Consider the following 24,224-nt stretch of genomic DNA (forward strand, 5'->3'; position numbering starts at 1 on the left):
TCTCTGGTTTCCTCCATGTTAGGGACTCCTTCAGGTCAGGTTATCAACATCCCTGCTGCTCCCCAGCCTTTCCTTTCCCCCTTGGGAAGGAGGTACAGGCCATATGCTTAACTGTGCAGACACTGGGTCCAGAAAATCCCTGGGAGAGATCGTTCCTGGGTAGCACAAGTGATTACTTCAGACCAACCCAGCTCGAGCTATGGGCCCTCAGGCAAAGCATGTAACTTCTCTGAGTCTCATCTGTGAACTGGGGACAATACAGACTCCACAGGGTTGTGAGGAGAAGTCGAGAAGCCTGGCACAGACTGTGTTCTCTGACAAGATCAGTTTCCTTTCCCGTCTTTCAGCAAGACAAAGTCACCACTGTCACCAACCACACTTAATGCAGAGACTTCTTCCCGTTGCAGGTGGAACTGGGGGCTGGGCCTGAGGGAGGGAGGAGAGCCCTGCACTGAGGCTGGCAGCCCCCTAGCACTCTGCCAGCTGCCTTCACCTGGTCAGGTCAAGGCTGGGAAGCCTCCTGGGGGCAAAATGAAAACCATGGGCTGGCAGGGCTAGGAGGAGTATTGGCCCAAACTTTTGAAAGAACTAATCATAATGATGTAAGTATTTGAAAAATTTAACTATATGTTAGGCACTTTCTAGGGGACCCAGGCATGGGTGGAAGGAAAGGGTTAAAGGCAGCTGAGGTCAGCACATGGCCCACATTGTTCTGATCTTCTCACTTGACCCTCTGAGAGGTTTGAATCCCCTTCAAGTACAATGACCAGGGCCCAGAGTGGGTAACCTCGTGCTCACTTTCCTGTGCTGGTTAATGCAGAGCTGGATCTACAATCCATGTCTTTTGTGCTTCTGAAGATAATTTCTCAGAGGTGGAGGTAAGTGATAAATTGGGCTGAGCTAAAGGGAGAATTCCCTCTCAACTGAGAAATTTCGATCATCTTTTTGAGAGGAACTATTAGACTCTAGGGCTGAACGTGTCTTCAGAGATACAACCTTATCCACTGACATTGTAAGGCTGTAGCCCAGAGAGGGTCCCAAAGTCACACAGCAAGCTGGTAACTGAGATGGGACCAGAAGGGGCATGAAGATAAGCCGGAGGGAACAATGTTACTCCGCAGGGGACAGGCAAAGGGGGAGAGGAGGACCCTCAGAAACCACCCCTCTCACAGCCTCAGTGAAACCGTTTCCCCTCTTCTTGAGCTTGTTTCCCAACCATTAAGCCTACTCCCCATCTTTAGGGGACCATCCTTCCTCACAGCCCCAAGGCCACTGAAAAACACAAACGAGCATACTTACTGGTTTCCTGCCATCAGAGGCTTGGGGCGAGGGCTCGGCTAAGATGCATGCTTTAGCTGGAGAGGTTAGGGCCTTGGGAGGATCCTGCTGGAAGTTCTTAGTCCTAGGCCATCCAGAACTCTCTCAGTCTGGAAGAATCTTCATGGAGAGGCTCTCAGTATTGCTTTGGATAGCTCTGCTCCTGCCTGTGGTCAGCAGTTTGTACCCCTGGGATGGGACAGGAGCCCCGTGCTCCTTAGAGACCTCCAACTAGGCAGTTTTCCCAAGCACGGCCAGGTGGGGAAGCAGGCCCAGGGTTCTCTGAGCTCTGTTGCAGGGTCCTTGCGGCTCCCGGCTCGCATCTGCAGGCTCTGTGGTTCTCACAGCCACTCGTTTCCTCTGACGGCACCACAGACCATCGAGGAGCCACCTTCCCCAAGTTCCTGTTTGTGGGGGAGAAGCAGCTGCCTCGTCATGATCCTGGTTTTGTGGCTTGGTCTGATCCAAGGAACATAGAACCAAAATAAATGAGAAGGAGGTCCCCATGCTTGCCATATGATCAGGTAATAATAACCACCTGAGGAGCTTGTTAGTCTAGGATCCTCCCACATCTTCTGAATCCAAGTAACCAGAGGAGCAGCCCAGGAATCTGAATCTTAAACATGCCAAGAGATTCCTTTGATTGGCAAGTATGGGAAGGACTGCCTTGGGGTGATGTGTCCCAACATTTCATGTGTATAGGAATCCTCTGGGGATCTGGTGAAACAGCAGATTCTGGTTTGGTGGGTCTGGGTGGGGTTCAAGATTCTGCATTGCTGATAACTCCCAGGTGCTGCCCATGTTGCTGGTCTGGGGACCACACTTTGTGCAGCAGGGTCTGGACAGTGGTTCTTCAAGTCTGGTCCCCAGGCCAGCAGCCCCAGCATCTTCTGGGAATTTATTAGATGTGCAAATTCTCAGGCCCCATCTCAGTCCTACTGAATCAGAAACTCCATGATGGAGGACCAGCAACCTGTTTTCACAAGCCCCCCAGGTGATTCTGATGCACACCCTAAACTTGAGAATCACTCAGCTGGGATAAAGAATCTCTGACAGAACTGCCTTTAATTGGTATGTTTAACTTTGGTCATTAAAATTTAAATTAATAAAACCTCAGTTTATTAGAATCTAAATAACCACACGCACTCACCGTCTCCCTGTTAGGGGGCTTAGCAATCCTGGAGAGAGATGCTTTTAACACAAAATCATGATTTCACTGACAACGCAGCCTTTTCTGGGGCCTCGCCAGCTTGAGCACACCTGGGCTCAGGTTCACCCTTTCCCTAGGGGAGGGCTGGTTTGAGGTTGAACTCCCTGAGCACTTGGCGTGGAGAGCTGAGGGAGCCAGAGTGGAGGCGTAAGCTCTTTACGAAGTTCTAACCAGTATGTTAGAGTGGGTGATGGACGCTCAAGGATGCGGCCTGTGGCTGGAAGGGAACTGATCACAGGCCCACCCTCCTGCTACTGACTTCACACCACTCTGATGTACATCTTTTCATTTGACAGGCCGACTTCAGACTGTCCTCAAGGAGGGGTCCGTGAATGAGGAAGGAAGTAGGAAATGGCCATCTCTGGTCTTAGAAAACATCCCACCATATCCTCTCCCGTTTCACTCAGGGAGGCACCTGAGAATTATAAAGTTTAAAGTCTAGATCTGCTGCTTTATTAGTTTTGTGACCATTTGTAGATTAGTTACCTCTGGGCCTGTTTTCTCATCCATCAAATTAGAATAGTGTCTATCTTATTGGGTCAGGAGGAGGAACATATAGGAAGGTGAAGGGCCTGCCTGCAGAAATGCTCAGTAAAATGTTTAGCAAAGTAGGAAAATGCATTGATTTTGCAAGAACTGGGAACTTTTTCTAGCTAGGTTTCCTTGGCCATATCACTAAACTGTCCTCAGCTATTGTCTGTAAAAGGCACTGCCCACTTTGCAGAGTTGCCATGAGAACTGGGTAACAATTTATACGGAAAAGCTTTACACAGTCATCTTGTGTAGCACCTACCTAGCCACTTCCTTGCCTCTTACAAAGCAGGCACCCCAAATTTCCTTTTGGACTGAATAGGAGAAAAGGAAATAAAAGAATGAGTATGGCAAGGACCAGTCAGGAGTAGCCAGTTGGGGCCTGACTCCAGGCACGAAGCTAAGGGGGAAAGAGGCAACCATCCATGCTAATGTGCAGCCAAGAAGGCTGGAGCAAGGTGTTTCTTTGAGCAACTGTGGCCATCAGACCACCCCCAGCTCTGTACTGGCCTGTTTGGTCAGGAACTCAGCGTGATGACCTGTATTTACCTGGGTGCATCCATTTTCTCTCCTCTACCAGGATAGGCAGGTCGACACAGCATCTCCCACAGACACAGCAATCTGGATGTACTGGTAGCCTCTGGGATCATTCAAAACTGACCTGAGATGGTGGCCTGCTGAAATTATCCTTGGAGGCTACAAAGACAAACCTTTCTGGGGAAATATAGCCCGGTCTGTTAGAGGAACCCTGGCAGGTGGTTGCAGATTACATGAGGGGTGGGACACGGCAACCGCACACACAGAGCAGAACTGAGATGAGGAACGCCTTCCCAAACCTGGGTTTCTCCTCCTCCATCACAAACCACACAGTCAGCCTTCTCACAGGCTTTGATTTGAGCAGAATACAGGTGTGTCAGATGGACTCAGGGTTCAATCCCAGCTGATTTATTTGTAGGGCTTCGGGCAAATTATTTATCCCAAGTCTTGGTTTCCTCACTTTAAATGGACGGTGTCGCCGGGTGGATAATCAACAGGTAGGTGAGTATGCCCAGCAGGGAGCCCAGGCGCAGTCACTCCGTCCCTCCCTGAGCCCCAGGAAGTGGCTTGAGAGAAGCGCGCCAGTCACTGGGTAACAATGAGACATATACAGCTTTATTTCATAATCTGTAAAAAGTTGTACTCTGGCTGAGTGATGCATTCCCTATCTGAGCAGAAAGCGAATGCTATGCCTGAAAAGCCCCTTCCTAAGATCAGAACTGTGTAACCCTGAGCTGACGTCTCGATGCCCTCAAAGCTGCGCCTTCTACTGTGTGGCAGTTGCTTTCACTCTCCTCCGGGCGAAACCCTCTGGGTGGCTGTGACCCCCTCACACAGCAGCAGACTGAACACAATTCAACCTGGACAGGCTGCCCTTACAGATTGGCCCCTTCCCTCCTACAAAAGGGAGTTCACAGGATTAAGAATCCTTCTGAGAAATGGGTTCTATCTCAATTTCATTTTTTGTCCATTAAGTCTGCCAAAATCAAAGCTAAACTTATCAAACATGATACTGTGTTAACGTCTGTTCCTCTCTCCCCAACCATTTCCTCATTATCTACATTAATTTTCAGGCCACACCTCTCCCTTTGGGGGGATTGAGGGATGGAGAAACATTCTTCATCTCAGCCCTAGGAGGCTCTGAGGACATCTGGAATGCGGTATCAGATGCTGCAGAGACAACAGTTATGCACAGAAGAGCAGAGGACTGAAATTCTGTTTTTCACCTTCTTGTGCTAAGAGAGCCCAGTAGTTAAGCCACATTTACTCCTTGGGAAAAACTCCACACTGCATCAGAACCTCATCGTTCGTGGGCTTCTAACAGAACATACCCCTCCCCTTTATTTGTAGACCAGTATACGTGAATTCATTTGGAAGGAGAAGGTGGCTGGCCACCCTGCCTGCTTCTCTATGAGACAGGCTCTCCTCTATTGGTCACAGTCCGTCCATAGTCCAAACAGTAAGTATGATCTTCCGCATTCCTCAGAGCTGCTCTCTCCTGAAGTCACTCTGCAAATCTTGTTGACCGATTTCGAACTGAAAGAGACTGCAGTGGCCTAGCCAACCTAGAACTCTGTTCTGCGTATTTCCCCTAAAAACACTACTGAAAATGCAAAAAAAAAAAAAAAAAAAAAAAAGTCCCTTTTTTGTATGTGTTTTGCAGAAGCTCTACAAGAAAGCATGTCTAAAACCACAGAACTATGCACACACAAACACAGACACGCGTGCTCACACACATACATCAGGATCAAAGACTCTCAGCTACATAGTTGGGAAAGTAGAGGGGAAAGCTGGCAAGAGAAGATATGGAGATCTGATCAGCTAAAGATGCTGGAATGTGACAGTAATGGCATGGAAGTGGTTCTCGGTACACACAAAGAGGAGGGTGGGCAGGCAAGAGAGGATGACAGATCCAGGATATCAGAGAGAGTGTCAGTGGCCATGCAGGAGTTAAAGATAGATGTCAGCTTGCTGGATGAAGTGTTATATAATTATGGCATGTTGTTGGAAGGAAGATGGACTTGCATGGTCCAGGGCAGGAGCATCTGCTCAGCAGGACACCTCCATGGTCTGGTGTCTGTCTGGAACATCAGGGGACTCAGAGGACTCCTGAGTCCCATCTGACTGACTGCTGGTGACCGACCGGCTGAAGGCACTTTCTCCAGAGCCCATGCTGCTCGAGGTGGAGTGGGTCCGTGAGCGGGCGAGCCGGGTCATGCTGGCAGACGGGACTGTAAGAAAGAACCAAGAGGACTATAGGATGGAGCCCTGGTTAAGCTCAGCTAATCTAGACATTTCACCAAAGGCCTTGTGTGTGGTTTCCCAACCCATTTAAGGGAACACCAGGACAAGACACGTCACCCCGACTTTGCATTATTGGCTCTGGGTGAGGGGCTCTAGACAAGGCTGCTTTAATCCTCTGGATCTGACTGGAATCTCAGCTGATTTGTCCACAGCAGAAAAAGGGGAAACCTAAGTCCAGGGTATAGCCTCTTAGCTATGCCCACGCCATTTGTACAGTGATTAGGAAGGAACCCAAATAGGTAACCAAAACCTGCAGTGCATGCAAGACTAAACCAAAAGAAAAACAAATCACACAAGTATGAAGGTGTATCACAAACACAGTGCCAGCCCGATACAACGAGACTACCATCCGTGTCCACAGGCTACCCTTGCTACCCGGGGAGAAGACGTGTAGGAAGGTGCAGGGGTAGGAGGGGCAGGCAGGTGGGCCTGGAGCTGGCTTCTGCACAGAGAGTGAGGTACAGGCTGCCTGCAAGAAAGAGTTCCAGGGGTGGGTGTTTAACTCAGACTCCTGTTCTGCCACTGCTCTGACCATAATGTCCTTCCAGCTTGGCCAGGACAGGGCCTTACCTGGAATACCTCCCTGCCTATCTTTCCAAGGCACAAGCCACTTCCCCAGCTGTCACTTCAATGCTGGGGCCCAAAGATGCCATCACCCACAGTTCTCTGGGCACAGGCTGACTTAGAATCCTGTGTCCGGGGGTTAACTCAAGGATCAGTAAGTAGGTGGTGATGCAAGAGGGGCTCTGCCTGTAAAGGTTCAGCTGTTTCTGTGACTCTACCTGTTACATTCCTCCTGGGGGGCCTCCTGGACCTGCAGGCTGACCGTGTCGGGGCACAACGAGCCACGTTCTATCGGGCTCTCACTGCACAGGAAAACCGCGGACATGCTGCGGGCAGCCAGTGCAGCTGGGAGAGCATGGCTGGGAGGCGGGGTGGGGCCGGCACAAAGGAAGGTACCTGACTCGGTGCTCAGGTGACTGAGCTGCACATACGGGACTGGAAGCAGGATGGACACAGGAAAAGGCAGGTTAGTGACCCGAGAGTGCCAAGTGGCAACCTTGGCTGCCTAGCAGACACTGACAGAGCACTCTAAGCCAGGGATAAAGTTTTTATTTTAAGGTCCCAGAAAAGAGGTGAGGCTGATTGATGCTTCAGGAACTATTTGGATGTTACTTACTCAAATTGTCAAAGGCAACTGTTTTCCCCCACACTATAAACAGCCCACCTGCTTGGATCAGAAATGGGCTGGAAGATCAGCTGTTTCCTAGGAAAGGAGACAGACTTCTGCTCCTCCCAGCGAGCCAGAGACATGGGTGTGGGCTTGGCTGGTAGTGGCTCACAGACAGGGATGACACAGCCACTCTAGACAAGACATACACAGTCTGCCTGCCAGGTAGAGGGCTGTACCCAGGGGCCCAGCTGCTGCCCAGAGAAGCTGCTCAATGGTCATTATCCACACTGATATCAAAGACAGGAGAAAAATCACCCTACTGGGTAAAGAGCTCTGTACCTGGGTGAAAGGGGTTTTCTTTTTTTCACAACTCCAAGAAAGGAGCAAATGTGGATATTCTGTGACAAATGAGAAAGCTCACGGGTCTCACAATACAAGAGACCAGGACAGCAGCACGATACGGACACATCCTTGGATACACTCGCAAATACTGTGCAAGTTCATCTCCTGTGGTGGAGGAGATTTAACTGAGGACACTACCATTTTCTTCTGGAGCTTCCATTTTGTTTCTCTAGGCCAGGAGTTATTAACCAGCCGAGTTTAAATGTAAATAATAACTTCAGACTCACAGCTAAGACTGCCTAAGCTTCAGTGATTGAAAAATATCAACTCTAGAGTCAGACTGCCAGGGTCTGAATCACAGCTCTGCAGCTGAATTGTTACCCTGGGAAAGGTGCTTAGCTTCTGTGAGCCTCAGTTTCCTCTTCCATAAAATGGGACTAATAACAGAACTTACCTCTTAGGGTTAAGATTATAGAGTGCCTGGCCCAAGGTGAAGTGCTGAATAAGCATCGGCTCATCTTTATACATATGCACAGATGAATGTTCCATAAACATCCTGGTGTCTACTTGATTTCAGGCTGGCTAGCACAGAGGTTATGCCCTGAGAATTGTGGGCTCCCCAGATATCAAAATGACCCCATAATCAGTACGTCTTTGCTAGAATAGAAAGTTGTGTCCTACTCACTGTAGCCCATTCCCTGCAGAAAGTACTTGAAGGCCTCGGTGAGTTTCCCAGGCTATGGGGACAAAGTAAGAAGGCATTAGTCAATTTCTGCACAGGCAGAGAGCTAGAATCAAATGGGTGTTTTCAAAAAAATCTCCTTACCTGAACTACTTGGGGCAGTCCACCGCAGTCTGCCATCTAGAAGAGGAAAAATACGTAAGTCAGCTGAGAATTACGCTTACAGGAAGTGCTCTGAACATCCATGAGTCCTTTCAAAAGGACAAGATCAAATTTTAGTTCCTTAACTTAATGTTTAACTGCATCCAAGTGTCCATCTCCTCAATGCACTCATTAATTTTTTTCTTTCCTTTTTTATTTGTTTTTGTTTTTATTCGAAGAGCCTAGTTCTTTTTTTTTTCCTCCAAGTTTTTTTCTCTGGGAGGGTAGGTAATTTAGATTTATTTACTTACTTACAGAGGTACTGGGGATTGAAGCCAGGACCTCTACATGCTGGGCATGCTAAGCCCACACTCTACTACTGAGCTATACCCTCCCCTCTCAATGCACTCTTATGCAAAGATTTAAATCCTAGCATATAATCTTAGATGTAGGTCTGAGAAGATTATTCAATATTTATTAATCTGTAGTGCAGGGCCTGCCTTTCAGGCCCATGTCAGGAATTTTCCACTGGGGTGATAGTGAAGTTAACTACTACCTTCAACCATGGTTCGGCCTCCAACTGGAGAATGTTACTTTCTGAGTCCTCAAGCAGTGCAATCCTAACTTCTCAAGGTACCATGCTTTTAGAGTTCCTCTCTCAACTCTTGTATTATCTTCACTCCACGACTAAGGGGATGTCTCCAGTCAGATGCTGCTGCTAAATTCAGCCAACCTGCTTGGTCAGCCACTTTCATTTCATAGCTGGATTTGTGGGGCTGTCTCTCACTTCATAAATCTTTCCAGTACGTTTTTCTCACTTCTGCAAAGACTTCTAGAGTAGGGTTTTGTTAGCATGCACTGGAATCACCTGGAGGACTTGTTAAAACTCAGAGTCTTGACTTCTCGCCCTAGAGATGCTGATTTAATAGGTTTGGGGCTTAAGAACTTGCATTTCTAACAAACTCCCAGGTGATGCAGATTCTGCCAGTCTGCAGAGAACACTGCCTCTAAGGCATGATGGCCAACCATGAGGCCACCCTCTTCCTTCCAGCTGTTATGCATTCCATACCCAGACAGTGGCCTATTCAGGCTGACTGGGATTTTTTTTAAAAAAAAGAGACATGAACCCCATGGTCTCCTTCCGTTGGCATGAAAACTTTCTTTGAGGGTGGACTGTTATTCAACAGATGGAAATGCCACGGAAGGCACAGGAATTTGAGGTTAACAAGGAATAGTCAGTCCCCTGAAATTCTAAGCCTAAGATCAGGAACAAATATTTAACCCGATTTAAGTGTAAAACAGAACTAACTGGCCCAGGCTGTATTTTTAGGCATTTTAGGAGTCAAAATCTGATTAGAACCATAAAATAGTTCCCATACGCAGAAAGAATATTGGGAAAGCCTATTTCCAAGCTGGATACCTATCAAACAGTTAGAGAATCAGTTCCATCATGCTGTTGTGGATGGGCATTTTTGCCCAGAAATAATCACATCTATGGGTACTGTAAAGTTCAGTTTTGTGCTTTTGGAAAACTGATTCAGATCTGCAGTGAAAAGCTATTTTGAAACCACATACTTTCAAAAAAACCATTCATGTTTTAGACTAGTTCATCAATCACCTGGACCCCAGAACACTCTGAGTTTCGTCACCTCAGAGCATTAACCTCATGCTATATTTCCAGGAACTATGGGGCTGCTTCTGGTGACAGCACTTCCCTTCTAACTATACTTCAAAGAGAAAAGGAAGAAAGCAGAGGTCTTTCAGGTTGAGAAAGTAGCAGGAAGCAACATAAGATCAGCACTTAAATCTATACTAACCCAAATTAAAACCATGAAGTCAAGTTTGATTAAATTATTTTGCTAGCAGCTTCAGAAAAATGTGAGCCTGGGGTACACTCAAAAGGGGGAGAAACTTGATACTAATCCTAGAAGTCTAGTACAAGAGTTGCTCTCCATCTGCCCTAAGATAAAGAAAATGCATCCACCCTCATCATTAGATGTTACTGGAAGCTTCCTTGTCAATACAAGGGGATTTCAAAGGTAAAGAATTTCCATCCATTATCTTAATTCTCATATCAACATTAAACAATGCTTATGAAGCTTTTAATGACATGGGAAGATGTTTATACGTCAAAAAGTTGAGGAAAACAGATACAGGGCTATAAACAGCCTACAATCTTAGTGATGTAAAAATGTATAGGAAAAAGACTAATTTTTTTTACCAAAGGTTACCTCTGGGTGGTAGGATCATGGGTACTTTTTATTTATTTTATTCTTTCTATATTTCCATTCTTTTCTCTATTTTTTGATTTTCTTTTCTTTTTTTTTAATGTTGGTACTGGGGATTGAATCCAGGCCTTCAAGTGTGCTAAGCATGTGCTATACCACTGAGCTATAATACCCACCTCCTCCGATCTTCTACAATGAGAATATATGGAAAAAAAGTTTTTTTTTAAAGAAGGTCGACTATTCCAGAAATAAAGTAATTTAAACCATGTATAATTTACTCACTAATGGTTGGCAATGAGGAAAGACGACACACTACCTTTAGCAAAGTTGTATTTACAGGATTCAGGCGAGAATTGCATTCAACCTAAAAAAAAAAAGAGAGAGAAAACAATAAAACAATTGTACAAACTGTTAGAAAAATAAGAACTAGCTTGGCATGAGAATTATCTTCCAAGATCAACATCTGAAGATGGCTGGATCAGCCAAAGAAATTACCAAAATACAAAGTGGGAGATATATTTATATGATGCACTCATAATCTGATATTTCTTTGCTTTTTTTTTTTTAAGGGAGGTATTGGGGATTGAACCCAGGACCTCGTGCATGCTAAGTATGCACTCTACCACTGAGCTATTTCCCACCTACATCCCCTCCCTGCCAATATATCTGATATTACTTAATAGATCTAAAAAATTCTGGCTAAGTTCATTTTCTGAATCTGTTATAAGTAGAGTCTTTAAAGAACTACATGTTGAATCTAATTCCTCCTACTGGCTACATAACATGGAAGCAAGTTATCTACTTCTTTAAAAAGTGAACTGGACCGTGGCCCGCGTCACCTGCTGGGATCTTAATGATTTCCCAGCACAACTGGCCCTAATGATAGAGCCTTTGCACCTCCCCTGCCCATTTCTCAGCCCTTTCCTGTGCCCTGAAGGTAGCAGGTTTGCCATTCCTTACACCTTGACCCTATTCTGCCTCAGGATCTTTGGCTACCCCATTTAAGCTGAATCCTTCAATGGTTTTTCTTTTACAGCAGTCAGCACAATTAAGAATTACAACCTTGTATATTTACATGTTTGGTATCTTGTACCTTCACATCCACAAAGACAGGGAACTCAAAGAAAATGTTCTGGGGAGATAATGTCTAGGTTCAACAATGTTTTACGGTTAACTCAATCAACGGGATCTCTCCCTTGCACATGCTTGCCCAAGCACACATATATAAAACATTGTGCCTTAAAGAGTATGGAATCTAATGGGCAGAATGTAATACAAGGCAGAATGAGATCACTTGAAATTTTTACTTCTGAGCTGAGTGAGTATAGAAGGAGGAATAAGTATTTCTACAGACAGAAAAAGAAGGGGTAGGCATTCGAAGGCTTCCGGGGTCAAGAGGAAAGCAGAAGGACCCCGGGTTGGGGGTGAAGTGAATGTGCGGGGCACGTGTGGGACTACAGAGACAAGAATGGTGTGAGGATGTGCTGCGGGGAGAGGCTGGGAAGACTTGAGCTGACTGTGGAAGGCAAGAAGCCATGGAGGGTTTCTGAGGTGCCAGGATTTGAGTTGTTTTAGGAAAATAACCAGCAGTGGCCTGTATGACAAACTGCAGAGGCAGTGACACAGTTAGGGAATTACCAAAATTACCTAGGCAAGAACCAGTAATCCAGCTGAACTTTTACTCTGGGGATTGCTGCTGGGTTTAAGTAAGGTTTTTGCTCTATACTGATGACAATGCAGGCAGTGACAAAGAAACATACACATTTACTTATTATAGAACGTGCTCTAAAGGATGGAATGTAAAAACTGGATCCTTAACTACCAGGCACAGTCCTTAGAACACAGTAGATATACAGTAAATATTTTTTGGAAGAATGAACTCCCAAGTCTAGATTTAATATAATAAATCATGCTTTCCTTAGTTCATCACTTTGTAATTTCTGTAACTTTATAAGAAGTCTCAGTATCTGGCAGGCCAAGCACAGTGGCTGGTTTTTGACATGTCTATTCTCCGACAGCTCCCCAAAGGCAGAGACTCCATCTTACTGACTTTTGTATTCTCCACAGCATCAAGCAAACAGGAGATGGTCAAAAAATGATGCTGAATGAATATGTAAGCAAGAATAGCTAGCAACAGTTACCAGAACTTGTGGAGTTTCTTCCTGCTCTTCCATGCAAGAATAGCCCTCTTATCCCTACCAACCGATGGGATAAAAGGCTCTGGCAGGAGAGCTAGTTTTGAATGAGTACAGAAGAGCATCTAGTTTGTGGTACAGGGGCTCCTGAAATTCTCTATGAACACTGAAGGTGTGGAATCAGAAAAAGACCTTATCTGTATTGGCCAACTTACATAGTCTTGAAAAACAATGTTAGTCTTGGTAATCTTGCTGTAAGTCCATGCAATTTTAAAAAGACAATTCATCATTATTAGAGACTTCTGATGGAAGTATTTTCTAAAAATAATACTATTTTCCTGTTTTAAGTACACGTTTATGAAAAAATGTTTTTGATAGATATGTTTGTAGCAGGTAGCTCCACCTTTTTAGCCAGAAGAGACTGACTTTTACAAAACTCCTTCTTGATGAATTGGGATCATTGCTATAAACTTACTACTTCTGGGGATTTTTTTTTTTTTTTTTTGACCTGAGGGTTATTTGCCTCTGTGCTCAAGCCACACCATGTATTTTACACTAGACATTCGATGCTTTACAGGGTAATTCAGGGAAATGTGAATATATTCTATTGTCACATCTATCTCACCCTACAAACACTCCCCTTGCCCACCGACCTTCCCATCTATATCTACATCTCTGATTAATTATTACATTCTGTTTCCAAAAAGCTTTACTCTCTAACGTTTTGCTCTAAATAGGGTGGAAGTGAAGGTGGCCAAAGAAAACCAGTTACTTTTATGCAGATACTTAGTTAAGTTATATATCCTGTAGGAAAGACAAGCAAATGGTAACAGGCTTATGAAAAACTGTCAGCCTCATCAGTAATTAAAGAAATGCAAATTAAAACAGCGGGATACGATTTTTAATCAAATTAACTGCTAATAAAATTTCAAAGTCCAGTGCTGAACAGCATGCTGTGAAACAGGCACTCTCATACATTGCCAGTGGCAACACACTACTGTGACTTTTCTGAAAAGGAATCTAGGAAAATGTATTAAAACCTTACGAAGGTTTATGATTTTTGACACATTAACTCCACCCCTTCCTAGGGAACTGATCAAAGATTCAGGCAAAGATTGTGTAAAGATGCTCAACAGCAACATTATTAATGGTGCAAAATCAGAAATAATCAACAGTAGAAGGAGGTTAAATAAACGAGGGTATATTTATAAGACATTTATATTATACAGACATAACGACTTCACAATATGGAAAAATGCTATTAATAGTCTTAAGTAATCAGATCACAAAACTGGATATATTTAATATCATCCAATCTATGTTAAAGACAGTGGCTTGTCTTTGGGCAATGGGATCATGATTTCTCCTCCTGTCCTATTTGCCAATTTTCTTGTATTTTCTACAATAAGCATGTATTATTTCTACCAGTGTGCTATGTGCTTGATCAAGAAAGAGGTAGAGGAAAGCACACAGGCTCTCGGCAGTCTTCCAGCCTGCTGATACAGTTCCAGATTTCTGGTGGCTTCTGAAGGACAAGGCTGCCAGAAATCGGACAGTAAGCAAACAGTGTTTAGTTGTCCTCCTTGCCACGAAGTGAACTGCGCAGCAATCAAGGGTAGTATTGATCCCTTCTGATGAAACCGAGTGATCAGTGGAGTTCGTTTTCCAAACTGGATAACAAAGAGCAAACCCTGGTAGGTGTCATCAGAAATAACAAAAACTAGGATCTACCAACTGTTTCTAGTGTGTCAGCAGTGTGTTACAGGCAACTTATTGCATTTCATCTCATTCGTCTTCACAACATCAGGACTGACTTACCACAGCCTCGACTGCAGGTGAGTTGTCACCCACCACCAATAAAGTAGAACACCTGGGGAAAGGCAGAATAAGACGTGACACTCAGCAAGCAGCATGTACACCCCAGTGAACAGTGGCTTCGTCTATCAAAGGCAAAGATATTTAGCAACTTAGTGGGGAGACTGAGAGACTTACTTCAGTGTCTTTGATTTGTTTTCACTTTGTCCCAGAATGGGTCTTTCAATCTCCAGGTCTCTGCGTCTACAGAAACAAAGGAAGCAATGGCCCTTTTCAGGTAAAATCATAGCAACTCAGGTTACTTCCTGATTATGAAAGCCAAAATGTATCAAGGAATTTGAAAACTATCTTTCCTTCACACCTGATGAGGGGAGGGGACCCTCCCCCCCCACCCCGTGTACTTTGTTCACAAGTAGCCATGTCAGTGGCATCCTGGGTGGTACAGAGCAGGAAAAAGGGACTCGGTAGGATGCCTCATCATCATTTAAGTGAAAGAATGGAAACAACTGTACCCGTTATAGGAACCCAGGAAGAGCTGTAGATTTTCTTGGTTGATATCTTGGGCAATATGCAGTCTGTAGGTTTGAATCAGATCCAGGTTGGCCTGCAACTCTTCCTAGAACAACCAAAAGAAGATCCAGGTAAACTTTTGAGCTACAGTTCAAGGCTGTCTTCTTTGGTTTGCATTCTCAATGCCCAAAGCCAAAGCTCCCTGTCCATGATGGGAGATGGGACAGAGCCTGGGGCCTACTGATGATGTACTGGTAGGCTGAATGGCTGAAATCTTTTTGTATTTGCATCAGACTGGTTCAGTGCCTTATTCTGTGTTGGATGAGGGCACCAAAGAATCTGTGATGGAAAAGGTTGCTAATCAACTCCAGGTCAAGCACAAAAACTTGGAAACACATTCTGAATATCCTTACCTGCACCACAGCAGTAACTTCACTAAACTTGGATTCAAGTATTAGCTCTGAAATTTAGACAGGTCATCTAACCATTCCGAATCCTAATTTCCTTATTTGTGTTTTTTTCATGTTCTGCCATCCTCATAAAAATAGAGAGTGTCTGTAAAATGAAGATAATAACCAGCTACCTGACAGGGCTGGGTTTTTTTTTTTTTTAACATTTTTTTTTATTGAGTTATAGTCATTTTACAATGTTGTGTCAAGACAGGGCTGTTTTAAAGATTAAATAAGAAAAGTTATATGAACTGTAAAGTGTAAAATAAATAGAAAGTAACATTTCTCTTAATAGCCATAAATCTGCATAATTAACTTACCTATTTCTTCATCAATATAATGGGTACAATATCTATATACTATTGTTTAAAAATATATATTACAGAACTATATATTACATTCCATTTATGATATTTTACTAAGTCAATTTATCATTTATTTAATCTTATTACCAATAATATGTTTTTTAATTGAGGTAGTGTTGATTTATAATATTATATTAATTTAAGGTGTACAACATAGTGATTCAAAATTTATAGATTATAAACCATTTAAAGTTATTACAAAATACTGGCTATATTCCCTGTATAAAATTCAAGAGAAACAAAATGGTCTATACAGCAAAAAGAGAATCTCCTCCCACTACCCACTGTCTAATGGTCCCTCTCTTGCTGGTCTTCTTGGAGGCCACCAGAACCGGTTGCCAGGTTTTCTGTATATAAGCATATACATATATATGTGCGTGCATATGTGCGCGTGTGTGTGCGCACGCGCGCACACACACACGTCTGCACTGGAGGAAAGAAATGTATCAGGGATTGTCAGAGAGTCAGTTAATCAATTTAAGGCAGTGTATAAAGGTCACCACCAGCAGGCTTTGTAGAGAAACAGATAAGGGGGACATGAGTTGGCATTTTCACTACTTCATGAAGTGAAGTGAGCCAAGAATACAGTTGGAAACTGACCAAAGAGATCAGAGTCAAACTGAAACTACAGGGCACTGGAGGCACTCTAAGGAAACTTGGTAAAGGCTGAAGACATTATATATAAGAAGAGTGAACAACAAATGAACCACACAGCAATTAGGGATGAAATGGTCTATCCAGCTCCCCTTTGAAGGCCTGGAGAGGAACTTGAGCAGCAAAGTGTGAGATTAAAAAAGGGAAGAAATGGGGGAGGGTACAGCTCAGTAGTAGAGTGCACGTTTAGTATGCATGAGCTCCTGGGTTGAACCCCCAGTAGCTCTATTAAAAAACTCCCCCGTATCTCTATTTAAAAAAAAAAAAACTTTAAAAAAGAGAAGAAATGGTATTGGTATAAAAGGGGTAAAACTGGCTTAAGTGCTAATGGAACTTTTTAGGAAAAGCTGTTATGTATAAATTGCCCCCCAAACACCCCTTTTTTTTTGTTTTTGAAACACAAATCAGTCTGACAGACATACTGTTCAACATCATGCTTTTTCACTTAAAAGTATGGTAGAATCATTCTTTGTCAGGACATATGCAGCTGTCTCATTTATTTGTGCCACCTGTTTTCTCACACCCTGGCTAGTACAGATGCCCACTCTTTGATTTTTGCTAATCTGATAGATTAAAAAAGGGGATATCACTGTGGGGTTTTTTTCTTAGTAATGAAGATGAGATTATTAATGTTTGGAAACCTCACTTGCTTCCATTTCAAAGCAATAAAAGCAATACAAGCATTTGCTTGCTTAACTTTGAAATGAACTCTTCAGCCCTGTGACAACCCATTGTCTATGACCACACACGTTTTTAATTAAACACACATTATGTATATGTTGTGAGGATGTTCCTGCTTTACAGAAATCATTAAAATTCTCATGTGAGCTTTCCCCAGCTGAAGTAGTATTTCTAACATATCTGAAAGCAAACACCTCATTCTTCTATGTCAGGCGCTTCTTTTGCTAATCAACCTCCCGCAAACATCCTACACTGTCTCGCCCCAGGTTACTTAACACCTCCAAATACGTCTTATAATTCCTTCCTCTTTGCTTTTGAGCAGCAAACGATTCCCCCTTCCTGGAATGATCCCCTTCCTCCCCAAATCTAAAATGTTGAATTTTATCTATCCTTCAAGGCCTAGCTGGGATACCTCCACCTTGAAGCCTTCCTTGATTCCCTTAAATTAGAAGTAAACCTCTTCTGCCTCTGAATTCCTCTAGGCCCCTCACGGGGCCTCTCCTAAGATACCCTGGCACAGCAGAAAGAGGAAAAGAAAGCTTCAGAACTGGGCCCATCTAGTTTCAAATCTCCCTTGATACATTATAGCTGCTGACCTTGTGTAAACCAATTCATTCTTCACCTGTAAAGTGGGAATAATACAATTCCCATTAAGAGACTATTAGACTGAATTGTTTAATGTATATAACATGTCTGTCTGAAATCTGTAGGTGTTCAGTGAAAGGTGGTTCTTTACTTGTCCCTTTTTACGTGTGCTATAGTGGTATTTCTGTACATCTCATCTCCCTACAGAGTGAGCTCCTGGAGAATAAGGGCCATATTTTAAATACCTTTGTCTCTCCCAGAGCACATAGCACGGAATTTTGTAAATTTTGTGAACTGGTTTTTAAGGTCTACAGTCAAAACCAAGCATCCTGTGTCTTCAGCAAAGTAACCACTTTACGCAGCACTATGTAATGGGAAGATCATGGTCTTTGAGACTTCCAATTAAAGATGCTGGCTTAAAGCACAGATTTACTCCTTCCAGAAAAATCATAAAAATAACAAAGGTTTTTTTTTGTTTATAAGCCATAAACACATAAGGACAGAGACAACAAGGAAAATTGACAACAGCAAAAACAAAGTGGGAAAGCAGAAGGAAGACTGTAATCACTCATTTACCAGACTCAACAAGGCTGCTAGGCTGGCGGTGGGGAGAAGCCAAGAGTTCGTGACCATGTACCAAGGAGCCTGAAAAGGCTCAAGAATTGTCAGCACCAGTTCTCTCTGCAAGCAGAGGGTAAAGATGGTACAAAGGAGGATTGATTGAAAGTCCTGTTTAATAAAGACATAATGTCAGGAAGACACAACAATTAAAACACATGAAGCAAAAGGAAACAGAATTGAAGAGAGAAATGGAAAATTCAACAATAACACTTGGCAGTTCACACTGACGAGGGATGTTGAGGGTAGGGGAGTACATATGTGTGGGTGGGGAGGGCTATGTGCGAACTCTCTGTATTTTCTGCTCAATTCTGCTGTGAATCTGAAACTGCTCTAAAAAAACAAAGCCTATTAATAAAAAAAAAAAGATGGTTGGCAATTTAGTGTCCTACTTTCAATTCTGGATAAAATAATGAGGCAGAAGGTCACAAGGAAATAGAAGAACTGAATAATGCTATAAACCACCAGACCTAACAGACATCTAAGAACAGTCTACTTAATAGCAGTAGAATGAACACACGTTCTTCTCATGTGTACATGGAACATTCTTTGGGACACACCATGTTAAGACATGAAACAACTCTCAATCAATTTGAAAAGTAATGAAATATTAAGAATATCCTCTGACTACAGTGGAATGAATTAGAAATCAGTAACAGTAGGAAATTTGGGAAATTAAACAATATTCTCCTAAATAATAATAGATCAAAGAAATCACAAGGAAATTAGAAAATACTTTGAAATGAATGAAAATACCTTATAGGATACAGCTAAAGCAGTATTTAGAAGGAAATGTATAGCTTTAAATTCCTGTATTAAAAAAAGATCCCAAGTTCATAGTTGGCCTTCTACCTTAAGAAACTATAAAAAGAAGAGGAAACTTAGAGAAAGCAGAAGGAAGGAAATAATAAAGATTAGAATGGAAATAAATGAAATAGAGAATAGAGAAAGAATAGGAAAAAAATCAATGAAACAAGAAAGTGGTCAGCTAGACTAACCAAGAAAAACAGAGACAAGACTCAAAATTACTAAAAACAGGAATGAAAGCGGAGACATCACTATCAGCTTTCCAGAAATGAAAATAATCATTTAAAAAATAAGTAGCTAATTAGGTAAGTAACAGTGGGCTATGTGCATGAACCAATGATGAGGGTGTATCACAAACCAAGGACTGTGATGTTTCTAACAATCTGTACCTGTGGACCATGGGAACAAGGCAAAAAAGCAGTCAGCGTGCCAGATCCCTTCCCTGCATTCTGGCGGGACTTCCCTTTTCCCACCCTAGGAGAAGACTAAAAGGTCTATTATCTGGAAATGATAAAACACAATGTCTTTGATCTGGGAGACCACAGGCCCAGGTGGTAGTAGATACACCATATTGAAAACATTAGGCTTAAGTGCAAGTTTAAAGCTGGAGTGTTGAGACCCTCCACCTTTTTCTGCACTTGGGTCCCAGAATCCTAATGTCAGTGTCTGGTGTGTAACCTCAAAGTTCATCTGGGGAATCTGACAGTCCCAGAGAAAAGACCTAAAGCTGTTGCCATCAGGGCATCCACAAGGAAAAAATGGGCCGGTTTAACTACCCAAGCGATAAGCCTCACCTGGTGCACACTGGCCTTTCAGTGATCCACCCTTATTAAATATGGACAGACAGACAGGGATCACTAGCCATTAGGGGAAAGCACCCATGCCAGTTATTCTTGGCCTCAGAGCCACTGTTCCTTGTAATACTGGAGCTAGACTGCAAAATAATCATTTTCCAGTCTTTTTAAAAAATTTAGCACAGGAGCCAATGGCTCAGTGTGTCAGGAATCCTCGCAGACCTGCTGTAGCTGCACCCTCAGCCCATGTTCTCCCCCTCCAACTGCAGCTTCTGCAGCTGCTCAGACCTTATTTTAGACAAATGTCTCCCCCGTGTGGTGAGAGGCTCTATGGACCAGTTGAGGCCCTCACCTCCTGGCAGACTGTTTCACTGTTGGCTGGCTATACTTTCCGTGGAAACCGGGCCTTCTTTGAAGAGGCCTGACTCTCAGACTTGGTGAGGGGGCCTCAGCTAAGCCCTCAGCTCCTTCAGTGCCCACACCCCCTCAGCTGGGAGTAGCTGCTATTTTTCCACCTGCTACTTTTGGACCCCTGAATCCTCTTTGCCCTCTTTGAGAGGTAAGCCACCTTCTACTAGTTAACAATACTTTATATGAAATTTTCTATGCTCAAAGTGTGTGGTTTCTGTCTCCTGAATGGCCCTTGGAAGCAGCCCACAGGATGGAGGAAGTGTCACCTGAAGGCTGCTGAGACGAGGGTCACCAGGCCTGTATGCCAAGCCTTGATTCTTGTGCTAAATTGTTTAAAAAGGCAGCACCTGGAAAGGAAGAGCCTTCCTGTCACTATCACCTTGTAGTGTCCCTCCAGGGTCCTTTACTTACAGATTTTAACACTGTCACTAGGTAAAGAAGAAATGTACAGAAAAAGAAAGCTGACACAGCTCAGCTCTGAAACACATTCACATGCTAGTGTAAATGCTGGAAATTGATCTAATCCAAATTATGCTACATTGGGAGAACGAAGTGGTGGAAAGCACAAATGTGTGTCATGGGGTCGGTGTGTACGTGTATAGAAGGGAAATCATCTCTCATAATGGAATGCCAACAGATAATGCCCACAACTGAAAAATCAACAAGTGGAAACACAGGCACATTTAGAAAGATGGAAGCGAAGAGAATTGAAGAGAATTAGGACACATGTCCAAAAAGACATATATCAGAATGCTCATAGCAGCTTTATTTGTAATAGTAAAACAAAAACAAAAGACTGGTAATAACCCAAATGTTCACAGGAACATTTGTGGTATATAATACAAGGGGCTGCTACACAGAATGATTTTTTGGGGATAATGGAAATGTTCTGTATCTTGATTTGGTGGTTGTTACATGAAGAGTATATACATATAATATAAAAGGTCACTGAGACGCACTTGTGATTTGTGTCCTTTACTATACGTAAGTTATACCTTAATTAATGAAGCAAAACCCCCAAAAATCAGCTAAAAGAATTAAAGTGGTTACCTTTAAGAAGCAGGAAAACGGGGGGGGGGGGGCAGATTCTTGTAATAAGCCCTGCAGAACTTCTCTGCTCTAAAATATGTGCGAATTTGTAACCTTGATAAAACTTAATCTCAGTAAAAGGAGAAACTATGGACTCTGGAGCTGCCTGATCTGGATTCAAACCACTTGCTATCTGGATAATGGTGGCAAGTTATGTTGCCTCTTTGGCCCTCAGTTTCTCCAGTTTAAAATAAATCTAATAGAACCATGTGAAAAATAACTGAGTTTGTGCCTTAAGGTACTTGTCAAAGTGCTTTACACATAATGAGTACTCAGTAAATACTAATTTTCTCCCCACTTACCATTTTCCTTCAATGCACAGGCTACAGTTGAGCACACATTACTCCTATTTATATTGTTTTCATCTCCCCAACTCCAGACACCTCAGAGCTCTCCAAACTTACTGCTCATTTATTCCCTCACTCCTTCACAGGTCGTCTGTGATATTGTGATTTATGTTAAGACATATATATTTGGTCTTCATCCCATTCCTGGTGCAGAGCTCCTAAAACCCCTAGCATTTCTGAAGTGATGAGAGTGATAAATGTATCTTGTTTTGTTAATGAAGGGACTTTAGGAAAGCCCCTAAGTAACTTCTAGATGGAACAGCCCCTGTGATTAGAGGGTTGGAACTTTCAATCCCACCCCACCCCGACCCCTTGCCCAGGGAAGGGGAGAGGGGGTGGATGTTGAATCGACTGCCACAGAATCACGTCTTGGTAGTGAAGCTGCCATAAAAATTCAAAAGGATGGGCTTGGGAGAGCTTCTGGGTTGGTGACTGTGTGAAGGTTCTGGGAGACTGGGGAACACTAGAGGGCATGGAAGCTTGGCGCCCCTTCCCACATGACTTGCCCTATGTATCTCTTTCATCTAGCTGTCCTGGGTTATGTCCAGTAATCTAGTACGTATACTGTTTCTTTGAGTTCTGTGAGCTGCTCTAGCAAATTAAATCCAAAGAGGGAGTGGTTTGAACCTCTGATGGACAGCTGGTTGGTCAGAAGCTCAAGTGACAACCTGGAGTGGTGACTGGTGGCTGAAATGGGGGGAGGGGGAGTGGTGGCGGTGGCGGCAGTCTCACAGGCTCAAGCCCCAACCCGTGAGATCCAGACCTATCTCCAGGCAGATAGTGCCATAATGGAGCTAAACTGTAGGACACCCAACTGGTGTCCGAGAACTGTTTGGTAGTGTAGGAAAAAAAGTACACAGGGTGATTGCTGTGAGAATCGTCTTTCTCTCTGAAAAGAGAACTAGGGTCCCCTCTTTCACCCTACAGTTATTCATATAATTGTCACTTCTGTAGACTTCAGTCTCCTCACCAGTAACACATGGGGTTTGAATAAGATCATCTTTAAGGTTCTTTCAGCACTAACATTTCTTGGTTCCTTTTTCTCTGAAATTTCTATTTCTGTGAAGCCTTTCCCAGACCTCAATATAGCTCTAAAGATGTTTGGTGAGGCACGTGATGTTGTCAAACATGAACAGATGGCATGCAGCTTACAGGGAACAGGTTGGGGTGGGGTAGGGGTGGGGGGCAGGTGGTGCATGCCTTCTCTCATCTCTCCAAATGCCGGAGCCACGTGGCACTGAGTAAATACCTCTCCTCTAAGACTGGCCTTTGCTGGGCCACATGCATCTCACACGGCACTGGAAGTGTTACCCACTGGGCTCAGGTGAGTTCTAAGGCACCCCTTCTTCCCTGAGGTGAATAAGACTTTTTGCTGGCAAGCCAATAATAAACACAGCTCTCCTGGCTGGAACGGGAACTTACCTGCCCAAAGTGATGAGCCAAAATAATGTCCACAACGTTGGTTGTCAAGCCTGAGAGCTAAAAAGATAAAAAATGTTGTGTCAAGGGAGTAAGCATAGGTAAAAATTTATTAAGCTGTGCACTTTACAGTATATATGTTATCCTTTGACAAAAAAAAAAAAACATAACTCAGTGTCACACATTTTCATGAGACAGTGGTTCCAAGAAACACAAGAACAAGAAACAAACCAGAAAAAAAATGAAGTCTCCCTTCGAGGGTAATGATATAGCCTGCTCTGAAAATAGGTGGCTGCACGAAATGCTGGCTATTACTTCTTTGGAAAGTTGAGACACGGAACTCATGGTTATTAGCTACCTCACTCCTGCCTATATTTCTGCCTTACACTGGATTTATGGCTAATAAGGATTGACTCACAACCATTTCCAAGCCATCCACAAGAAAAAAAATACATTTTTCTCCTTTCCTCCAGTTTTTGCTATCTTCATTTCACGGAGTGGGAGGAAATGGCCATGTTTACAGAATGTTCTTGCGTTTTGAATATTTTTCTCCTAATTTTTCCCATTTCAAAACTATGTATATCACAGTCTAATAAATGCATCAATCTGTGTCAATCTGCAGACTGTTAGTCTATTTTCAAAAAAATTCCCAGCTCAAATTATGTTGCTGATTCCCTTTATGGCTTCTTTGTTGAACTTATGCTCAATTCTTACTGCTGACTTGGATCAGAGGTGAAGTATCAAGTTGGGGGTGGAGATGGAGGAGAGGAGATAAGGGAGACAGACATGGATAAAGGAGGAGCAGGACCACAAGGTCCCAGAAAGATTCAGGAAGAAGTCCAGGAATCTCCACATGGGTTACCAATGATCCACAGGATACAAATTAAATTAGAATTAATAACCAATTTCATTTCATGTTTAATACTCATAAGGTCATTCTGAAGTTTTATAAGAATTTTTATTAAGCTGTTTCACATTATTGAGAATGTTAAGGTAAGTTTTAATGTACTCACAAACTAGATAGGAATCAGAACAAATTCTCAGTAAGTCAGGTTGTAAGAAAATTTCCACAACATTTG

The 24,224-nt window shown here is 43.2% G+C and overlaps 2 protein-coding genes across 5 annotated transcripts in view; both read right to left on the reverse strand.

The window, feature by feature from the left end:
* The window catches only part of SLA2 (Src like adaptor 2), a 24,967-nt gene extending 20,924 nt beyond the window's left edge, over positions 1 to 4,043 (reverse strand). Inside the window, exon 1 of the mRNA XM_010960770.3 lies at positions 1,300 to 4,043. The gene's annotated coding sequence lies outside the window, so the exon portion shown is untranslated. The remainder of the gene's footprint in view (positions 1 to 1,299) is intronic.
* Positions 4,044 to 4,188: 145 nt separating this feature from the next.
* NDRG3 (NDRG family member 3) overlaps positions 4,189 to 24,224 on the reverse strand; it is a 60,635-nt gene continuing 40,599 nt past the window's right edge. For 2 of the 4 annotated variants that reach the window (XM_074347248.1, XM_074347247.1), the window contains 9 exons: positions 23,149 to 23,205; positions 14,929 to 15,032; positions 14,594 to 14,659; positions 14,420 to 14,471; positions 10,783 to 10,830; positions 8,242 to 8,277; positions 8,101 to 8,152; positions 6,860 to 6,898; positions 4,189 to 5,826 (listed from right to left, as the gene is read on the reverse strand). In XM_074347248.1, coding sequence (XP_074203349.1) covers positions 5,645 to 5,826; positions 6,860 to 6,898; positions 8,101 to 8,152; positions 8,242 to 8,277; positions 10,783 to 10,830; positions 14,420 to 14,471; positions 14,594 to 14,659; positions 14,929 to 15,032; positions 23,149 to 23,205 — 636 coding nt within the window. In that variant the 3' untranslated portion in view covers positions 4,189 to 5,644. The remainder of the gene's footprint in view (positions 5,827 to 6,859; positions 6,899 to 8,100; positions 8,153 to 8,241; positions 8,278 to 10,782; positions 10,831 to 14,419; positions 14,472 to 14,593; positions 14,660 to 14,928; positions 15,033 to 23,148; positions 23,206 to 24,224) is intronic. The other 2 variants (XM_074347250.1, XM_074347249.1) reach the window with 1 other exon arrangement.

Source organism: Camelus bactrianus, chromosome 19, assembly GCF_048773025.1.
Source record: "Camelus bactrianus isolate YW-2024 breed Bactrian camel chromosome 19, ASM4877302v1, whole genome shotgun sequence".
Classification (NCBI taxonomy): Eukaryota; Metazoa; Chordata; class Mammalia; order Artiodactyla; family Camelidae; genus Camelus; species Camelus bactrianus.